This window comes from Miniopterus schreibersii, assembly GCF_964146895.1.
Source record: "Miniopterus schreibersii genome assembly, chromosome: 7".
Classification (NCBI taxonomy): Eukaryota; Metazoa; Chordata; class Mammalia; order Chiroptera; family Miniopteridae; genus Miniopterus; species Miniopterus schreibersii.
The window spans coordinates 57,979,018-57,998,504 of record NC_138108.1 but is presented as its reverse complement, the minus strand read 5'-3'; the positions used below and the strand labels follow the sequence as shown (position 1 = coordinate 57,998,504).

General features: G+C 41.8%; 1 protein-coding gene across 1 annotated transcript in view; it reads left to right on the top strand.

The window, feature by feature from the left end:
* Positions 1 to 18,266, top strand: part of LYPD6 (LY6/PLAUR domain containing 6) — a 113,991-nt gene extending 95,725 nt beyond the window's left edge. Inside the window, exons 3-5 of the mRNA XM_081142502.1 lie at positions 625 to 723; positions 13,239 to 13,369; positions 15,361 to 18,266. Of these exons, the coding sequence (XP_080998628.1) occupies positions 625 to 723; positions 13,239 to 13,369; positions 15,361 to 15,528 (398 nt within the window). The 3' untranslated portion in view covers positions 15,529 to 18,266. The remainder of the gene's footprint in view (positions 1 to 624; positions 724 to 13,238; positions 13,370 to 15,360) is intronic.
* The last annotated feature ends 1,221 nt before the right edge of the window (positions 18,267 to 19,487 follow it).

Below are 19,487 nucleotides of genomic sequence, written 5' to 3'. Positions count from 1 at the left end.
ATAGCACAGTGATTCCTCTTGTTGGCCTCACACTAAGCTCCCTCTAAACCTGTTTCCTACCATTCCTGTCCCTATCGTGGCAACCACTAATCTTTCCTCCATTTCTAAAATTTTCTCATTTAAAAAATGTTACGTATAGTAAATGTTATATTTAATATATAAGCTTTTGGGGTTCACTTTTTTCACTCAGCATAATTCCCTGGAAATTCATCCAAGCTGTTGAATGTATTAATAGTTCACTTTTATTGCTGACTTGTATTCCACGGTATGGATGTACCACAATCTGTTTAACCTTCACCCATTAAAGGACATCTGGGTTGATTCCAGTTTTTATTACAAATAAAGTTGCTGTGAATATTTGTGTACAAATTTTTGTGTGAATGTAAGTTTCCATTTCTCAGAGATAAATGTCCAAGAGTGCAGTTGCTGAGTCATATGGAACTTGCATGTTGACTTTTTAAATAAACTACGAAGTTGTTTTGAGATGGAAAAAAATAAAATAAAATAAATTAATAAGAAAAATAAAATATAAATTTTTTTAAAAAGTGAAAATGTCTAACTTCACAATGCAGGATTCTGTGCTCAGTCTAAAAAACTACCCTTTTCTCTTGATCCTTCTTGTAGCCACACCATATCCTGGTGGATTTAAGTGTTTCACCTGTGAAAAGGCAGCCGACAATTATGAGTGCAACCGATGGGCTCCGGACATCTACTGTCCTCGAGGTAAACTCTCAGCAGACACATTGGGTTCCCCAGAGCTGTCCAGGAGTGAGCAGGCCTATTTGCCTTGATGCATGTAGAGAAAGAGGCATGCTCATAATGTCAATTGCTTCTCTCGTCTAAGGCTATTAGTAGATTGCTTATACCACACCCATAACTTATTATCAGAGACTTTGAGTCATAAACTGATCCGTAGGATTGCCCCCTTTCTCATGAAGTGTCCTTGGAGCTCCAGAAAAGGTGAGTGATACTCACCCCCAGGCCCAGGCACATGTAGGACATAAAGAGAACAACCAGCCTATAATCCACTCTTTGAAGCATTAGTCATTGCTTTGTAACTTCCTTTATGCAAAGTATGAGTCGATGTTCATATAAAGATTCCATTCATTGCGTATCTTGCCAGAGGCTTCTATCCTGAGACTGCATGAAAGCCAGAATTCTAAATGTCATCATTGCATAAATAAAAACCCTGAGCTCTTTAAACTGTTCAGTTCTCTTTGAAGGATGAGATGGATGCCCAATGGAAGCATGAAATTTTGACCCAAAGGCCCATTTCAAAATGAAGTAGATGCTTCATAATCATATTTCGGTTATACTATTGAATTTAAAAGGTGGTTATATTTGGCTACAGAGTCACTGTTAATTGGCTAGCTTATTTTTGGAAGGAAGTCCATTCATTTGATGGGGGAAGGGGGAGGACAGGGCATTTTACGGACCATTGTTTAAGCTAGAAGTTCAATGGGCTTCACTGCTAGTCTAATTTAGTTGTTAAAATGACTGAACACACCAACACCAAATCTACTATTTTTTAACATAGTGCAAGAGTTCTCCTACTCACCCCAGGAAAAGGCACTCTATTTCTCATGGAAGGTTGGACACTGAGAGAGCCTGGAAGCTCCAGTTAAGAGACAGAGTGCCAGCTACCTAAACCAGTACTGTTTAACCCATGAGTTCACACCTAGGCCATCCAGCAGGAACTCCTGTGAGTATTTTCAAAATCACTGGAACCTGTGCCCTGCTTACACCAGTGGTTCTCACACTTCAGCATGATCATCATTCCCTGGAGGGCTTATTAAAACACTGGCCAGGTAGCTCCATTGGTTAGAGGGTCGTCTTGATACGAAAATGGTTTCGGTTTTGATCCCAGGCCAGATCACATATAAGAATCAACCAATGAATGCACACACACACAAAAATCAATGTTTTTCTCTCTTTCTCTCATTCTCTCCCTCTCTCTCCCCCTAAAATCAATCAATAAATAAACATTTTAAAGGCATTAAAAATAAAATAAAACACAAATTTCTGACCCTGCCTCTGCCCTCCCTTCTTCCAAGTTTCTGATTCAGGAAGTCTGAGATGGGACCTGAGAATATGCATTTCTAAAGAGTGTCCAGGTGATGCAGAAGCCACTGGGCTCGAGACCACATGTTAAGAACCACAGCTCTACACAAACTAAGCCAGCATCTCTGCACAGTGTATTTAAATATCCCGAATAATTCTAATGGACAGTCAGGGGCAAGAACCACTGGGAGCTCCTCTCCCCACTAATAAAAAGTGTAATGTAGTGTTGTCATCTCTAGATGCCTCTTGTTTACTTTGAGCTAGAGATGCTAATGGGAAAGACCACAGGGAAGAGGAAAACATGGAGACACTAAAGACTGGCTTAATCACAAGCCAGCTGTCCAGCCATCCGGGCGATCGCAGATGAGTCCTGCCCGAGCTGCCTTCTGCAGTCACATGCTCGGTTGAGAATGAGCCAGTGTTTTCTAACATCCCACTGCAGAATGAACGCTTGGGTAGGCTACTGATGGACCTGGTGAAGCCACCGATTCTCAAACTTGGCAACACATTCCAATCACTGCATAAAATTTAAAAACACTGATGCCTGGGTCATTCCCGGAGATGCATGTTTAAGTGGTATGTACTGTGGCTGAGCATAAGGAGTTTTAAAAGCTCCCTGTGGTTCTCATATGTAGTAATGTTAGAGAACCACCGGTGACTCTGGACTCAAACAGGATGATTTGCTTGTGTAGCCAGTAACTTGGGCTGGTTCCTGTTGGGACAAACCTGGCAGATTAGCTTTTGCCACGGTTGCCAGTGCTCAGAGCTGCTGTGGAGTAAATGGGACAGTAATTCTCTCAGCGTGGACTTAGCAGAGATGATGAAAAGAAAAGGAGGGACTGTGGACTGTGGCTTGCTCAGGCCTTGGGCTTTATTTCAGAGAGACCCAGTCCAAGTCTGATGACATACAGGTATATACCTGTCACAAAATGAAAAACGTGACTGGTGGCACTCTGCTCGAGTTCCTCACAGGAAAAGAGGAAGGTCCCTCTTTATATTTTCTTTTGAGGTCAAAATCTATCCTTCCAAAGCACAGATATCCAAAAGTATCATTGGCACAATTTCTCCTTCCCCCTTTTTCCTCTCCTACTTTTATCTTTTTGTCCTTAAATTAATAGGGATAAGTGGAAAGTGCCCCCCCCCTCCCCAGGTTCATGACACAGAACACAGGCCCTTGGGGGATTAAGCACGGAGAGATAGGAATCGGTTTCTTCTTTCAAGGAGCAGGCAGGTCAGCCGGGGAGATAAGATCTGAACATCTTAAATGTCAAAAATAGCGGGACAAAGGCAAGTGCCAAATGAAACATGGCATTAAATGCTGTGGGAGTTTAAGGGGAGATTTGCTCTTTGGGGGCTGAGGTGGCCAGTGATAGCATCGTGGGCCAGGAGGACGGCAGCGGCCCTACAAGGGCGCAATGCAGGTAGAGGTGCAAGGGGACGGGTGTGCCGGGAAGTCGCTCAGAGCAAAGGCCTGGGGACAGGGTGCCCCACGGGTGCTCAGTGGACTGGGAGAGACCTCAGCTGGGCATCGCAACTAGTTCGTATCAGCGAATAGTAGGAACCAAGAGGGGAGCCAGGTTATTTTTGTGGGACCTTGGGCATCAGGTAAGGAGTGGAGACTACAATCACAGTTAGCTTCTTTCTTTTCCTCTGGGTTTTCTCCAGATTTTTCTAACAATGAAAATGGCATCACTATTATCAGATTAAAATATAAAATGTGTCTAACTACCAGACACTACTGACTAGCCCTGGATTTGTTTTTTCTGTTTATTATGAGCTGAAGCAGCTATAGGACTACCAACAGGCTTAATAAGGGCAGCTCAGTAGCTGCTATGAGAAAAACACCGCTTTCTACAACATTCCTGGGTTTTTGTTTGCTTATTTGATGGCATGTTTAACTAGGTTTTTAATTGTTACATGATGTGAAAATAACTTGTTGAAAGTGAGAAAAAATTTTATGCTAGTATTTAATCTTATCTCTATGGGATAAGCTCACATCCCAAATTGCTTCGGGGAATGCCTGGATTTCAAGAAGGTTCAAAAGCTAAACTCAGTCATGTGGATGCGCAGAGAGACAGACTGTGTTTTAGCAGCTGAGGTAAAGCATGCCTACAGATTCAGCAGGCTGGTTGGGAAGCATCATTTGGTCAAATAAACATCAAGCAAGGCTTGCCCTAACTAGAATCACTGTGACAGGCAGTGGTGGCATCAGCCAGCCCCCTCTAGCTAACTCAGGTTCCCTGTCACTCCTAACTCCAGAAATGTGTGTTATATAAGCACTTCTTCCTCCATCACTTTGTTATTGCCTCTGGCACTTACAGATTCCTGGTACCGTGCACGCTCCCTAGACATGAGAATTTAAGACGCCCTTCATAACCCATCACATTGCCTCACTTGCTAGACTTCTACTTAGTCGTTGGTCCCTGAGCACTTCCTTTGCAATAAACTCAATTTCATCAACTGCTCATTATAAATCTGTGCAATTTCCTTGACTTTGTGAACCAGAATGGGAAAGCATCTTGAAATCATATCCTATGAGAGACCGGTTGAAAGAGCTGGTAAAGAAAAATAGGAGTTGAATGTCATCAGATCCATGTGTTCTCTTGCCTGTGACTTTTTTTCTGTGTTGCAAGATTAAAAGCTCCTTGAGAGAAAGGGACCGTATAAGTGTTTGAGTCTCTCGAATTAAATGTCAAGTAAAAAACATCACAATTTTTAAAAAAGGCCTGGTCTGTGGAGGCTACGTAAGGCGAGAGGGTTTAATGTTCCTTTTTAATTATGAAGTGCAGATGTCTCCCTGTAAGGCAAATTCTTTATTTGGAATTATTGCTGATATAAAATCAGACCAAGAGAAATCTTGAGATGGAGGGACATGTACCCTTTTGGTTCCAGCTTCTATGCTGATCACTGTTTCTCTGTGAAAGTGAAGACAAACCTGGGGATGTCCCTTAATAACACTTTCTATATCCATTATCTGGAATAAGCAGGAAATATAAATATGATCCCCAGCTCCACTGAAGACAGGCCCATGGTTACAAGTTTTTAGGAAAGATTCTTATTGTTGACTTTTTTCAGACAGAGTCCAGGCTGAAACAACCAACCTTTTTGTTTAACTTTACCCAAGGGTGGATTTTTGTCTCTCTTACACTCAGAATATAGTCCTTCAAGGTTTCTACCATTCTACAGGGTCTCTGTTCCAGCTCTAAACCCCAGGGGGACCCCAAGCCTTGCATCTTTTATAGCTTATCTATTAACACCCCCAACTCTTCCCAGGGTAGAGAAATCAGTGTTGATCTCTGGGATTTCCCTTACTTTCTGGAGAGTTCATTTGTACCTTTACAGATGCTATTGGTTATATGTTATTCAGCACTGGTGCTGCTATGTAATGATGCTATTCAGATGATCTATCTTGTCACATCGCTAAATGGAAGTCTTAGACTTCCTCCTTTTTATAAAGCTTAAAATTCTTTTTATTAAAGTTTAACATACATACCAGAAAGTGAATAGATCACATGTGAAGAGCTCATTGAATTTTCACATAATGAACATGCTATGTGTTTGATGTCATGTTAAGCAGTTGAACCCCAGAAGGCCACTGGAGTCCCCCTGGTCATTAAACCCCACCTCCCAAAGGTAACACAATTGTGATTACTACCACTGAGCTTTGTATGAATGGAATCATACAGAACATTCTCCTTTCTCTCCCACATTATATACATAAAATTCATTCATGTTTCTGTGAACAGCAAAGCTATTCTTTCTCATAGATATATTGTAGATTGCTGTATGATTATACTAAGCCTCATCCGTTCTACCATTGATGCACATTTGGAGTGTTCCCAGTTTTTGAACATTCTTGCCCATGTCTTTCAGTACACACTTGCGTCATTTCTGCTGGGTCTACTCCAGGAGTTGGGGCTCCTGGGTATGTAGCATATATGCTGTGGCTGTACTAGTTACTGCCTAAGTTTGCCAGAGCGGCTGTACCAATTTTTGCTCTCCCAGCAGTGCCTGCAAGTGCCAGTTGCTGCACAGCCTTGCCCACATTCAGTACTGACAGAAACAGTAGAAGCTGGAAGTTAATGGAATTACATTTTAAAAGTGCTGAAAGTAACTAGCTGCCAACCAAGAATTCTAAACTGAGACTGTCAGCCTCATTTCTCTGCATTTCCTTTTGTCCTGGCTGCCCTGTGAGCTCTGGATTCCTGTTTGTTCCTCTCAATTCCCTTGAGACTGACAAAGGCTCTGCTCAGCTTCTCTGCCCCTTAGCAGGGCTTTCTGCTCGACTACTCAGCCTCTCTTCTGCGCAAGTGCCTCAAGGCGAGAGCGGGTACAGAATGTCAGGCTCAGCTCAGTGCTCTTCATTTCGCTTCTGCCTTGCTCTTCAAATCCATTCTGCCTCGGTAGCTCTGCTGCCTTACTATTCAAATCCATTCTGCCTCGGTAGCTCTCCCGTGCTTTCACACAGATTTTGGGTGTTATTTTAATTTTATCCAGCTCTTTTCATTTTATTCTACTGTTTTGTTGTTGTTGTTAAAAAGGTACAAGCTAGTTCATCTCAGCTGGCACTGTAATTTTTATATTTATTCTTTTTTTTTTTTCCCTCTAGAGAGAGAGAGCAAAACATTGATTTGTTGTTCCACTTATTTATGCATTCATTGGTTGATTCTGGTATGTGCCCTGACTGGGGATTGAACCCGCAACCTTGGCATATCAGGGTGACTCTCTAATCAATTGAGTCAGCCAGCCAGGGCCCAGATTTATTCTTTCATTAAAATGTTCCAAACAATTTTTAAATCAAATGTTCTGCTATCAGCCGTGACGAGGTGTGTTTTTTGTTTTTTTTTTTCTTGTATTCTGAGAGCATCTAACCTACTTCAATTCACAGTGTATTTTCTGTTAACACAGTTGCCTCAAATAGGAAGCATCCACTTGCTGCTTTTGTCTTATCGCTTTTATTTTAACTACTGACCCCTGTAAAGTCCAGTTTATCCACTTTAATCCAATGTATTGCTGAAAGTTCTACCCAATGCAATAAGGCAAGAAAAGAACATAAAGGGCATACAGATTGGAAATAAATAAAACTATATCTTATCACAGATAACATGATTTTCTGTGTAGAAAATCCAAACAACTGTACAAAAAACTTCTAGAGCTAATAAGTAAGTTCATTAGGGTCACAAGATATTAAGATAAACTCACAAAACTCAACTGTACTTATATATTATCAATTAATGAATGTGGTCACTGACATTAAATATAACATCATATGTAATTTTTCAAAAAATAAGTATACTTAGAAGTAAATTTAACAAAACATGTACAGGACATGTGTGCTGAAAACGACAACTGTTAATAAAAGAAATCAAAAGAAAACTAATAAATGGACTTATCGTGCTCATGAATTGAAAAACTTAACATAGTAAATATGTAAATTCTCTCCAAATTGATATATAGATTTACTACAATTCCTGTCAAAATCTCAGCAAGATTGTTTATAGATATAGAAAAGATTATTATACAATTCATATGGAAAGGTAATACAGTAGAATAGCTAAAACAATTTTTAAAAAGAACAAAGTGAGAGGAGTTAATCTACTCTCTTTTCAAGATTTATCACATGGCTACAGTAATTGAGATGGTAGTATTGGCAGGGGGTAGAAACATAAATTAATGACATAGAATAGGGAACTCAGAAAGAGACCCTCGAAAAGATGCCCAACTTATGTTTGATAAGAACACAAATGCAATCCAAAGGAGGAAAGACAGCCTTTTCAACAAATGGTATGGGTCTGGAGCAATTGGACATTCATGGGCAAAAATAAAATAAATAAATAAAAAATGAACCGCAACCTAAATATAACACCTTTTATAAAAGTTAACTCAAAATGAATCACAAACTTAAATGTTGAATATAAAACTATATGACATTTAGAAAAAACCCTGGAGAAAATCTTTGGGATCTAGGTCTAAGCAAAGCATCCTTAAACTTGATATATAAAACACAGTCCATAAAAGGAAAAATGGATAAATTGGACTCCATCAAAATTTAAACTTTTGTACTGCATAAGACCCTGTTAAGAGAATGAAAAGTCAAACTACAAACTGAGAAAAAATTTACAAATGACCTATCTGACAAAGGACTAGTATCAAAATATATAAAGAATTCTCAAATCTCAGCAGACAAAAATGTTAAGAGCAAAAACATGAAAAGATATTTCATCAAAGAAGATAAGCAGATGGCAAATAAGCATATGAGGAAATATTCAACATGATTAGCCCTTAGAAAAAGGCTGATTTAAAACATGAGATATCACTATACACCTATCAGAGTGGCTAAAATTTAAAAAATGACACCACCACCAAATGCTGGTAAGAATGAGAAGAAACCAGATGGCTAATACATTGCTGGTGGGAGTGTATACAGAACAGCCGCTCTCGGGGACGGTAGGGCAGCTTCTTAAACAACTAAACATGCCTGGTTGGGGTGGCCAGTCGGTTGAGCATGGTACCATTGGGGAAAACTGAATGAAGGGCACATGAGATCACTCTGCACTACTTCTTCCAAATACATGTGAATCTACAATTATCTCAAAATCTGAAGTTTAATTAAAAAACAAACAAAATCAACCTGTAAAAAAACACATGCTAGTGTGCCAATGTTGAGAAACCGTAATCTAGGAGGAAAGACAGACAGACCAACCCAGGAAGCTAAGGAAGGGCTGTGAGCCTGGTTGGGAGGAAAATCAAGGAAGGTTTCACAGAATTCACGTCATTTGGTTTGAGCCTCGAAAAACATCAGGTTTCTAGGAGCAGAAGATAGGAAAAAATGTTTTGTTGTCAGAATGGTCAAAAATTGCGTCCTGGTGTCTCAAGGTACCGCGCAGGCAATGGTGAGGTGGTCTGGGCCTAGATCAAGGAGTCACTGCGGTTCTTGAGTAATAATAGGTGCTGAGTTTCAGGTGCCAAGCTCGGAGTTATAAATGTAATTGATGCGTCCAGGAGTGAAGCACAGTTACTCCTCTACTCTTGACAAAAAGATCCAAGGGCAGAGAGAGTCAACGGAGTAGCCAAGTAAACCTAGCGGTAAGCAGTCAGGGCTCCTTGACACTTAGGTGTGACTCTTGATTTTAAGTGTTAGCCACGCCTTCGTAGGCAGTGAGTGGCACGTTCTGACCTTGGTTTCAGTAATCTATCTGGTGGTTGGTTGTCTGGCACCTGCTTTAGAAAGGAGAGAGATCGGGGACAAAGAAGACTGGGAATGAACGAGGTCCTGAATTGGGGGAAATGGAAAATGGCACAGAAAAGAATAGACGGATAATGGTGACATTTCAGAGGACTTGGAGACACCCAGCTTGGCAAGAGAACCCTGAGCTGATTCTGAAGTTTCTAGTGCAAGGTAGAGGTGCCACTTCTCAGGATGTCCCTTCCTGAAGTAGAAACGCAGGAAGATAAACAGATCCAAGGGGGATGGCAGCAGTGATGTGACTGGTTTGAGACGTGCGAGGTGCGAGGTGCTGCTGGTGATTTCCAGGAACTAGTTAGAAATTTGGTTCTATAGCCCAGGAGACAGGGTCAGACGGAAGATACGTCGTTTGATGTTGGATGAGGCTACTTGAGAGGAGCTTCCAGAACTTAACTTGGTAGAATAGCGACACTCAGGTTAGGGCAAGTTAGAAGTAAAGAGAACAGAGATGCCGGAGAAAATCTAGAAGACAAAGTGCTGAAGTGTAGGGCGAGGAATCGCAGAAGAGATTATTCATGGCAGGACTTGGAACCTCACAGAAATTCTGCAGGATCAGACAGGGGAGAAAAGCATTGAATTGAACACTCACGTGGACCGTCCCTGCGGGGGGAGACCAGGAGGGAGCATGTGGGATGTGAGGGTTTCATGCACAGAAAGAATCGGGTAGGAGTGGGCGGCAGGTGCCACTAGCCTTTATTTTCCAATATATTTGGTAATATTGTGATTCACGTTATGTTCCTCCCATTACATTTCTTGCACCTGGTGAATTGTTCTCTAGCATCACTTTCATAATTATATGTGTTTGTCAAGAAACCAAAACTAGTGGAGCCACACAGAGTTACTACTGCACGGTGAGAAGGCCTTTTACTGGAGACTTGGTCACTTTTAACATCTCATTTTAATTCAGATCATTTTATGTCTATTTTATTTACATACAGTTTCTGTTACTGGAAACTGAATGTTGATGAGTAAGTGGAAATTTACATTTTCACTTTGGACTTTTTAATTTTCAGAGCTAGGTTAGGGAATGTGTGTATATATGTGTGAATTTTGTGAAAATTATATTTTGTGCCTTCCAATAGTTGATTAAGCTTTCTTACTCAGTTCTGATTTTGCTTGAATGCCTGTGAATCTCACAGTAAAAGACTTTTGTTTCACAACCTCTGGGAATACCATGCAGTGCAGAATATGAGATTTTTAGAGGCCCAGACTAACTTGGTAGAAATTCAAATCCATCTTTTATCTTTTGGATAAAAGCCTTTGAAATCCTTTTAGTGTGAAGTTATCAGCAGGCTTGATTCTCATATAACCTCATTACTAACCCAAGGATTATTCGCAATGCATGGAGAGCAAAGCTCTGTGGCTGAAACTCGTTTTTTATCAGTTCTTCAGTCCAGGGATAAGCCACATGTGGTCCACCCCGTTCTGCTCGGGAAATTCTGCCTGCCCTACCCCCACCCCCCTTGGACATAAAGCGCAAACTCAGGGCTCTCATAAATTGTGTGCTGAAGAAACCTGTTCAACTTTATTTGAGCATTTCTCAAACTTATTTAACCACAGAACCTTTTTCTACCTTAACATTTTATAACTCACCTAAGGGTTTTTTGTAAGATAAGAAGTGGAACGGATACTTTTAAGGATTGATGCTTCAGATCTAAAGTCTGCTGCTGGAAGTAATAAGCTATTCTCAATATATCTTTGCGTTGTGGATTGGACTTGGTAAGTGTGAGGAACAATTCTCATCCAGCTTCATCACTGATCAGCCTTCTCTTCCGAGAATGGCAAGAATTGGCTTATTAGGCACTGGGCTTTCTCATATTTTCCCGAAGGAAAAAAAAAAAAAGAAAGGTTCATTGGTGGTTGTCTCTACTTTCATTCAGTGGAATAAGCTTCCAATCAATAAATTAAAAGAGAGTTTGTTATGGATTGAAAAGTATGAACAAAAGGTAGTTATATCATGTTCACTAGTTGTTCTTCTCAGGCTTAGTTAAAACAAAATAATTCACTATTTGAGGGACAAATGTAGTTTCCAGAATTGATACCATGTGATGATTTACTTGTTCCATAACTGTGTGATCTTATCGGCTGAGATTTACATTTGGAGCAATAAAACCTCTGGCAGCTGCTCCTGGTTGTCTGCACATAGAGGAGACCAAGATAAGAACATTCCTTTCCTATGGCTGTCTTGAACATCTGAAGTTGGGGTGGGGATGGGAAAGGTTTACCTATCAGGGCCATAAGTGACCAAGTCTGATGCCAGAGAAGTAAACCAGTCCTCTTTGGAAGAAACGGTAAATCTCTCAAGTCATGGCCCTCCATATGTTAAAACCTGTCAGAAGCTTAAAAAAAAAATCAGGGGACAGCTGCCACCTCCTCTTCATCAGAAAAACCATCACGGCAATTTAAAAATATTATGGGCTTTCAACTTTTCTTATGAACTCATAAGGTGACCTAACTGACCCCACTCTCTAGGATCACGAGCAATGTAGGTCTGCCTTGTGACCTGATTCCAGCTGACAAAATTCTGGGCAGGGTGCAGTGTGGGGACAGCATTTGGGGGATGGCACAGACACAGATTCAGCCCACATACACCCACCAAGAGTGTAACCATTGGGAAAGTCGGTGTCCTTAGCAAGACTCAGTCGGACGGAGGCCACTCAGGTTCCTGGCAGGTGCGGACATCTAGGGAGATTATTAAAACCCCTGAATTTTCATGACTCCCAGGATGTGTCAGTGTGCTCCGTATGAGCTCATTCTCAGAGCCTGAAATTATTCAGCTTTCTTCTTTGGGCATTAGTACTTCGGTTAAAAGCTGCCAAGATTATGACAGAATCTGGTAGGGGGAATTTTTATTGCCTAATAAATAATATCATAGAAGGTCATAATTCCATATTAGCCACTAAATATCCAAAATGGATAAAGTATGCAAAGTTAGGTCCAAGATGTGGATGAAAAACAGCTCGGTGACATTTCTTGAGAATTACTCATTTTCTTTTTCAATCTGAAAGTGGAACAGGAACATTCAGCTAAATCCCAGGCTTAGAGAGCTGAACACCGCCTGGAGGCTTAAAGAATTACATTGGCAAGGCCATTTTTCTTTAGACTTTAAATTACAAATTAAAAAAAAAAGTTCTCCATGGAATTTTGACTGAAATCTCCAGTTTTCAGGCGTTTAAGACTTCGACCTCTAGAAACTCACATTATGGCCTTTCTTCGCCTACCCCCTGGAATAACACTGAACTCATGCTGGGGAGACAAGGCTCCTCAATTTGGGACTGCTTCCTCGTAGGGTCAGTGTCTTCGACAGTGAATTCTAAGATCCAGCTGTGTTCCTCGGCAAGAAATTCTTTCTTTTGAATGAAGTCCGTTGCTCCAGATACACTGAATCTATTTTTCGTCTTTCTGACCTTACTCAGGAAGAGCTGTTAGAGCTGTTTTACACACGCGCTCGCACACACACACACTCGTGGACAATCGTGTGCACACACACACAGTCTTTTCTATAGTCTTTTATCCCCTTGAAAATCGTTTCACCTGCCTAAGTTCTTGTCTTTTAACCCCATTCTTTGAACTTTTTCACCCCTTCATCCCCCTGAAAATTGCTATGACTCTCACATCCTAATCACCCCTCCAAACCTCTCCTCTCCTAAAAATAAAAATCAATCCAGTGGTGAATGTGTTGAAAGGCATAGATTGATGCCACTAGGCCTTGGTTTATGGGGATTACGATGGGCAGAGACCACCTCCTCCTACCAGGGCTCGGTGGATCTCCAAGGACACCTTTGGGATTGGCCATAAACCCACACAGCGTACACCCCATGTGCTGTTAGATCCTTTTAGCACTTACAGGGCTGACACTCCTGTTGTTTCCCTTTCAGGCAGGTTGGGCTAACGCTTTCTATGTCAACTGAAACATACTTTTTGTTGACAGAGACCAGATACTGCTACACTCAGCACACAATGGAAGTCACAGGCAACAGCATCTCCGTCACCAAACGCTGCGTCCCGCTGGAAGAGTGCCTGTCCACTGGCTGCAGGGACTCCGAGCATGCCGGCCACAAGGTCTGAGCAACAAAGCGCGTGGCCCTGACAGCAGAGCCAGCCCCCTCCCCTCAGACGCCGGCCAGTGCCCATGAGCAGTCTTCCTTCCCATGGCGGCTGGCTGTTGACTGTCTTTATAGGATTAGGAGAAAACGCTTCCTTTCCTGCTCGCTCTAAAAGAATCAAGGCTTATACCAGGGTATAGGATAAATTATGTAAACACAACGCCGAGAGGGTATTGGAAATTATCCTAAGCCCTTTCTTCACTCAGAAGAAAGCAATAAAACTTCCAGGAGCAAGGGACCAGTTAGGTCCCCATGGCCAAGCACTGCAGGTGCAGCAACAACTCATTGAGCTGGGGGTGGCCAAGGCAGCTTAGCTTTGACAACTTTCTGTAAAGTGGGGCTTGCCCCTTTGTGGGGTGCTGATTTGGGGAAGGTATCCACTGGCTCCTGGGCCATTTTATTGGGGGTTGAGAGAACCATCTCTCTGTGGGTTTGCCCCCCTGAAACTTCAGCTGAAGCCTGTACCAAAGCACTCAGTTTAAAACCAACTTCGAGGGCAGCCTTGAAAGAGAACATAAAGAATCAGAAAGGCCACCAGTCTGGCGGTTGGAATGGGGACTGTCGCTGACTCTCCTGCCGGTCGTTCAGAGCTGGCTGCACAGTGAGCATGTATGTCAGGCCTTGGCCTTTATTTGGAATCCTCCCACTTCACCCATCAGGCTGCCTTCCTGCGGGTGGGGAGCAGCGCCCGCTCGGATAGCCGGCCATGGTACTGTCCATGGGCACTTCTTTCTCTCCAGAAGATAGACAGTTAATTTTTTAAGAGACTTGTCAAGCACACTAAGAATTAAAGTGTAATCTGCTCCTGGTTTGACATGTGAAGGTAAACCCATGACCCCCTGACCCCCTAGCCGGCTGGGCTTGGTTCTCAGGCATTATCGTGGCTGCTTCACCGAGGAGGAAGTTATAGATCAGAGAAGTGACATCATGTTCTAAGGTTGCACAGCTAGTAAGTGACAGAGACAGAATTCCAACTCACTTCTGACCCATTTCTCTCCCGACTTCATAGCATCTCCCTAGCCCTTGCAAGCCGTGAGCAGACTGAAATCTGTGCAGGGTGATGAATGTAGGATATTACCCATCACGGAGTCTTCACACATTACTGTGTATATGGATCAGACATTACTGTGTACATGGATCAGACATGGCTGTGCATGTGGATCAGACATCACCGTGTATATGGATCAGACATTACTGTGCATGTGGATCACTTGGGGATCTTGTTAAAATACAGATTCTCGTTTGCTAAGTTCAGGGTGAGTTTGAGATTCTACATCTCCAATTAACTCCCAGTTGATGCTGAAACTGCTAATGGTCTGTACATGGTCTGTACTTAGTAGCCATGACCTAAAATAACTTGTCAGTAATTCTTTGCATTTATTTGTGTCTCATGATCCACAAGCAAAGCTGTATAGAGCAGGAATAATTGAATAAATGAAAAACCTTCAAACCTTAGCTCACCCATGAGCATGGAGAGCATGACACAGACAGTTCTAGTGAAAGTAAATATTTAAGTTGACATTATCTGGGTTTCTGCCACTTCGCACTCTCTGTTAAAACCTGGCAAGTGGAAGTTGCCCTCTTAGCAGTTTCCTCAAGTGGTCAGAAGGAGCCTCTTTGGAAAGGTAGGTAAGTATTATTTATAATCCCCACTTCAGAGGGAGAAGAGCAAAGATCTAGGAAGTGTGCGAAACTGTAATAGCCACAGGGTGGATGTCAAAAGCAGAACCCATGTCCCTTGAAGCTTAGCTGGGGGCTTTCATTTGACCACACTGCTTCCAGACGAGATTTCATCCCAGCCCTGAAATGCAGGGCTGGTGTCTCCTTTGTAGAACAGGTTATTCTCCTCTGAGTCTTGCTGTGAGGGAGACAGTTCCTTCAAAAACCTCCACCTCCTTCCAAGACCTGCCAGCTTCTCACCACCCTTCTTCTCTTTCTTTTCTCCAGGTCTGCACTTCCTGTTGTGAAGGAAATATCTGTAACCTGCCACTCCCCCGAAATGAAACTGATGCCACATTTGCCACCACGTCACCCATAAATCAGACAAATGGGCAGCCACACTGCGTGTCAGTGATAGTGTCCTGCCTGTGGGTGTGGCTGGGACTCACGTTATAGCAGCTCAACGGCTCAATGTGTAGTAACGCTCCTTGGGGATCTCGAGGGCCCACAGTCTTGCATGAGTCATTGGCCTGCCAACAGTACACATGTGAAACCACAGCACTCGAGGACGTCTTCCTGGTCAGCATTCCCGCTTCCCATGAGGAACAAGCATTGCTTCAGTGTAGTCACTTCAAGTCCAAGGCCTCATCAAAGCCAGCCTGCCCCTAAAATAGATTGAGTTCTATACCACAAACCTTTGTTTTCATTCCAAGAAATAGTACTGCATTTATTGAGATGTGGGCTCTTAACTTGGAATCTGCATGAGCCACAGGAGGTCTTGGGACCCTCTGAGATGTTATGCGACATGAATAGTTGTGAGTTTTCAGGAGAAAGTTAAAGGACCATTGGTTTAAATATAATCATGAACTCACTTATAGCTTTAGATTTTAAAACTTTAATTGCAAAATGAATGAACTGTTTCCTCGGAGATCCCTACTGAGTCCCTAGAAAAGTAGTGAGCAAATTGTCCAATTTAATTTTTCTAGCATTCTTTCCCCAGTGGTGGGGATCATGTTCCCTCTGCTCTGTGTGGAAGATAAAAAGGCAATCATAAAAGTTTGTTGTTGGGGAGAGGGGACTGGAGAAGGATTTTTCCTAATTTATAGAACTGGCATCTGTAAAGTGGCTATTTGTCCCTTCCTCTAGTTGGGGAGATTGGGCTTGATTTGGTACCTTGTTGTTCTCCACGAGATCCTGGTTCTACTTTGACCAATGGGTGTTCAAGGAGTCCTGCAGTAGGATGGGGTCATTTCTTCCAGTCATGGAGTTCTATTCAGACATAGCTGATTTAGGCAGAGAGAGGACTTTAAAATGAAAGGAAGGAGAATGAACTAGGTTGGTCCTAGTTAATTGTGAGAATCCAGCCAGATCTTCCTCCATCAGCAAGTCATGTTGCCCAAGAACCCTCTCTATTCTTCCTCTTTCAAATCCCCAGTGTCTTTAGGGGGAAGGTTCTACATTAAATTGTCTGGAGATTAATAGGGAAAGAAGACATAATATTGTAGGGTGAAAAGTAGGTAGACCAATGGGGTGGTGGTGAGAATAGTAAGGAGACCCATTGGGAAGTTTTGATTTCTTTTAGTTGGTTGCTTTTGAAGTAGACAGTAAAGATTTCACCATCCTTCCTATATTTTTGGCACCCCAAGTTACAATTTTTTCTTCTTCCTTGTAAATCATTTATACAATATTTATTTTTGTATGGCATAACTAGAAACTAAAATATATTGTAAAAGATTCTTTATTCTGAACAAAACGATCAAATCAGAATACTTATTTTTCAACAGTGGTAGAGCTTGTAATATATGTGCGGTGAACATTATCTATAATACTTGCACCAGTGTTGAAAAAAGTTACTTCTGTTGTGAGCAAGAGTAATGGGTTGGCTTCAAGGTTTTGCTCATGGTTTCCTCAGTGGTTGTGACCATCACTGGTATGTGTTCCTCTGCAGGGTTATGGGGCATATTTGCATGAAATTTGGTGGAGGCATGGCGGATGAAGAGGACAGTGTTGTCAGGGTCCATCTGCTCTGCACAGGAAAATATCTCTGGCTCATAATATGAGACCTCCTCAGGGACCAGATATGAACTGACAGTGGTAACTCTGATACACAATCATCTAAATTGCATCATATGGCCTTAAATCAGAGTTTGGCAGGCTTTTCAATAAGTTGCTTATAATTGGGGTGGGTAATTAGAGGGAGAGAGAGCAAGACATTTATTAAGCACCTCTTATGTGCCAGGCACTATGCTAAGCACTTTACATAAGTTAGATCATGTAACTCCTACAAGAACCATATAAGGAAAATTACTGCTATTTATACTTTATAGATGAAGGTACCAAGGGTCTAAGAAGCTCAGTAACGTGAAGCCTTTTCCTTCTGATTTAGGATATATGGGATGAGATGGGATTGAAGAGGGAGGGGAGGTAGAATTACCACCCCTAGGAAAATTTGCAGGCTTGACTTCATGGGAATTTGGCCATTTTATCACTTGGAATTTGTCCAGTCCTGCCTCTGCAGGGTGCCATTTGCATGTGTTCCCAGATGTTTTTCCTTTGGGGGGTGAAGGGATGGTTTCCTCATTCATTCCTCTTGCTAAAAGAGGAGACAGGTTGATTCTACACGTAAAGATGCCATAAGACAATGAAAATGGGATGTTGTACATATCTACAAATACATTTTGTGCATGGTCACTCTCCGCTGACACCTTTCACGTACTGCATGAGAATTCAATAAGAGACAAAGTCCAAATGTTGGTTCTTAACGAGAAAATAAACACTCTAATGCCTCCCGGGCTGGTGTGCAGGGCGCAGGTCCACAAGGGCATCATCTGCTACCCAGGGGGAACAATGTGGCTGTGTGCACCCTGTATGCCTGGTCAGAATGGCTGGTGTTTTATTCTCTGAAAAGAAAGTGATTTGCTTGCCATCCCAGCCTCAAGGAGCCAAGGAAGGGTCGTTAATGTGGAGGACCCAGGACTGGTCATCCATCTGACTTTTCTACCACATTACACCTCCCGATAAATCCCACCATTGGTGATGGCTTGAAGTGCAAAGAGCCATGAAGTGTATATGAACTTATGTGCCACTTATTTATTTTTAGACTCCCCACAGCATTCATGTCAATATGGGATTAATGCCTAAATTTTGTAAATATTGTACATTTTGTAAATCAATGAATAAAGGTTTTAAGTGTATCTCTCCAGGCTCTTCCATGCAAATGCACATGTCAGTCAATGATTTGGGCTCCCAGGTTATGTACAAGGCACTGGGCTTAGTGCCATAGGGAACTTCCTTCCAGGAACTCACTTTCTAGTGGAAGGACAAGAAATGCATGTATGCAAAGATACATAAGACAATTCACTCATGCAAATGATTCATATAGACAGTAAGTGCTGCTGAAATCCAAGAAAGATAGATTACCAGACTTTTCAATCGGGTTTGCAGTTTCCCCAGGACATTTCTTTGTTAAATCAGGCGATATAAAAAGATCATGTGTGCATGTATCACCCCACTAACAATTTTTAAATTTTATTCTATTCTTGGAGGGAATGATGTTGATGATTCAATAGAAAGCATTTTCCCTGAATTGTTTCTTCTGCAACAGGAAACAAATATTTGAATAGCATAAATGCCATTTTCATCTATACAATGAATTCATTCTATTTTTCATAGTAAAATGATAGACATTGAAAGGGACCTTGAAAAACTCTAGCTTGTTTGTGATTCCTGGTTATTCTTTAACACCCTATATTTTGAAATTTCCAAGGAAATAGAAGTATTCCCCAAAGTTAAAGGTTTTCTCTTAGGTTCTGGATCAATGGTTGGTGCTCTTATCACTAATCTTTCTGTATAGCTCTGTGTTCAATGGACATGGCACCTCAGGTAGGCTGTGCTTTTAGAAAATCTGATTCAGTAGATGAATGGATTAAAAAGCTGTGGGACATTTACACAGTGGAATACTACACAGCTGTAAAGAAGAAGGATCTCATACCTTTGGGACAGTATGGAAGGACCTTATTATGCTAAGCAAAATAAGCCAGGCAGAGAAAGACAAACATCATATGATCTCACTTACATGTGGAATCTAAAGAACTTAATAAACTGAACAGAATAGATTCAATGACATGGAAGCATGGATCAGACTGATGAATCTTAGAGATATGGAGGAGGGCAGGTGGGTGGAGGGGGAGAGATTAACCAAAGAATTCATATGCATATATGCACAATCCAAGGACAAGGACAATGGTGGGGAGAGGGACTTGGGAGGGGGGTGGGACAGGGTGGAGTGGGTCATTGGGGAGAAAAAGGGACATCTGTAATATTTTAAACAAAAATTTAAAAAGAAAGAAAGAAAAAAAGAAAACAGACTTACATGGATCCTTCACTTTATAAAGGCACTTTATATCTCCTTCCCA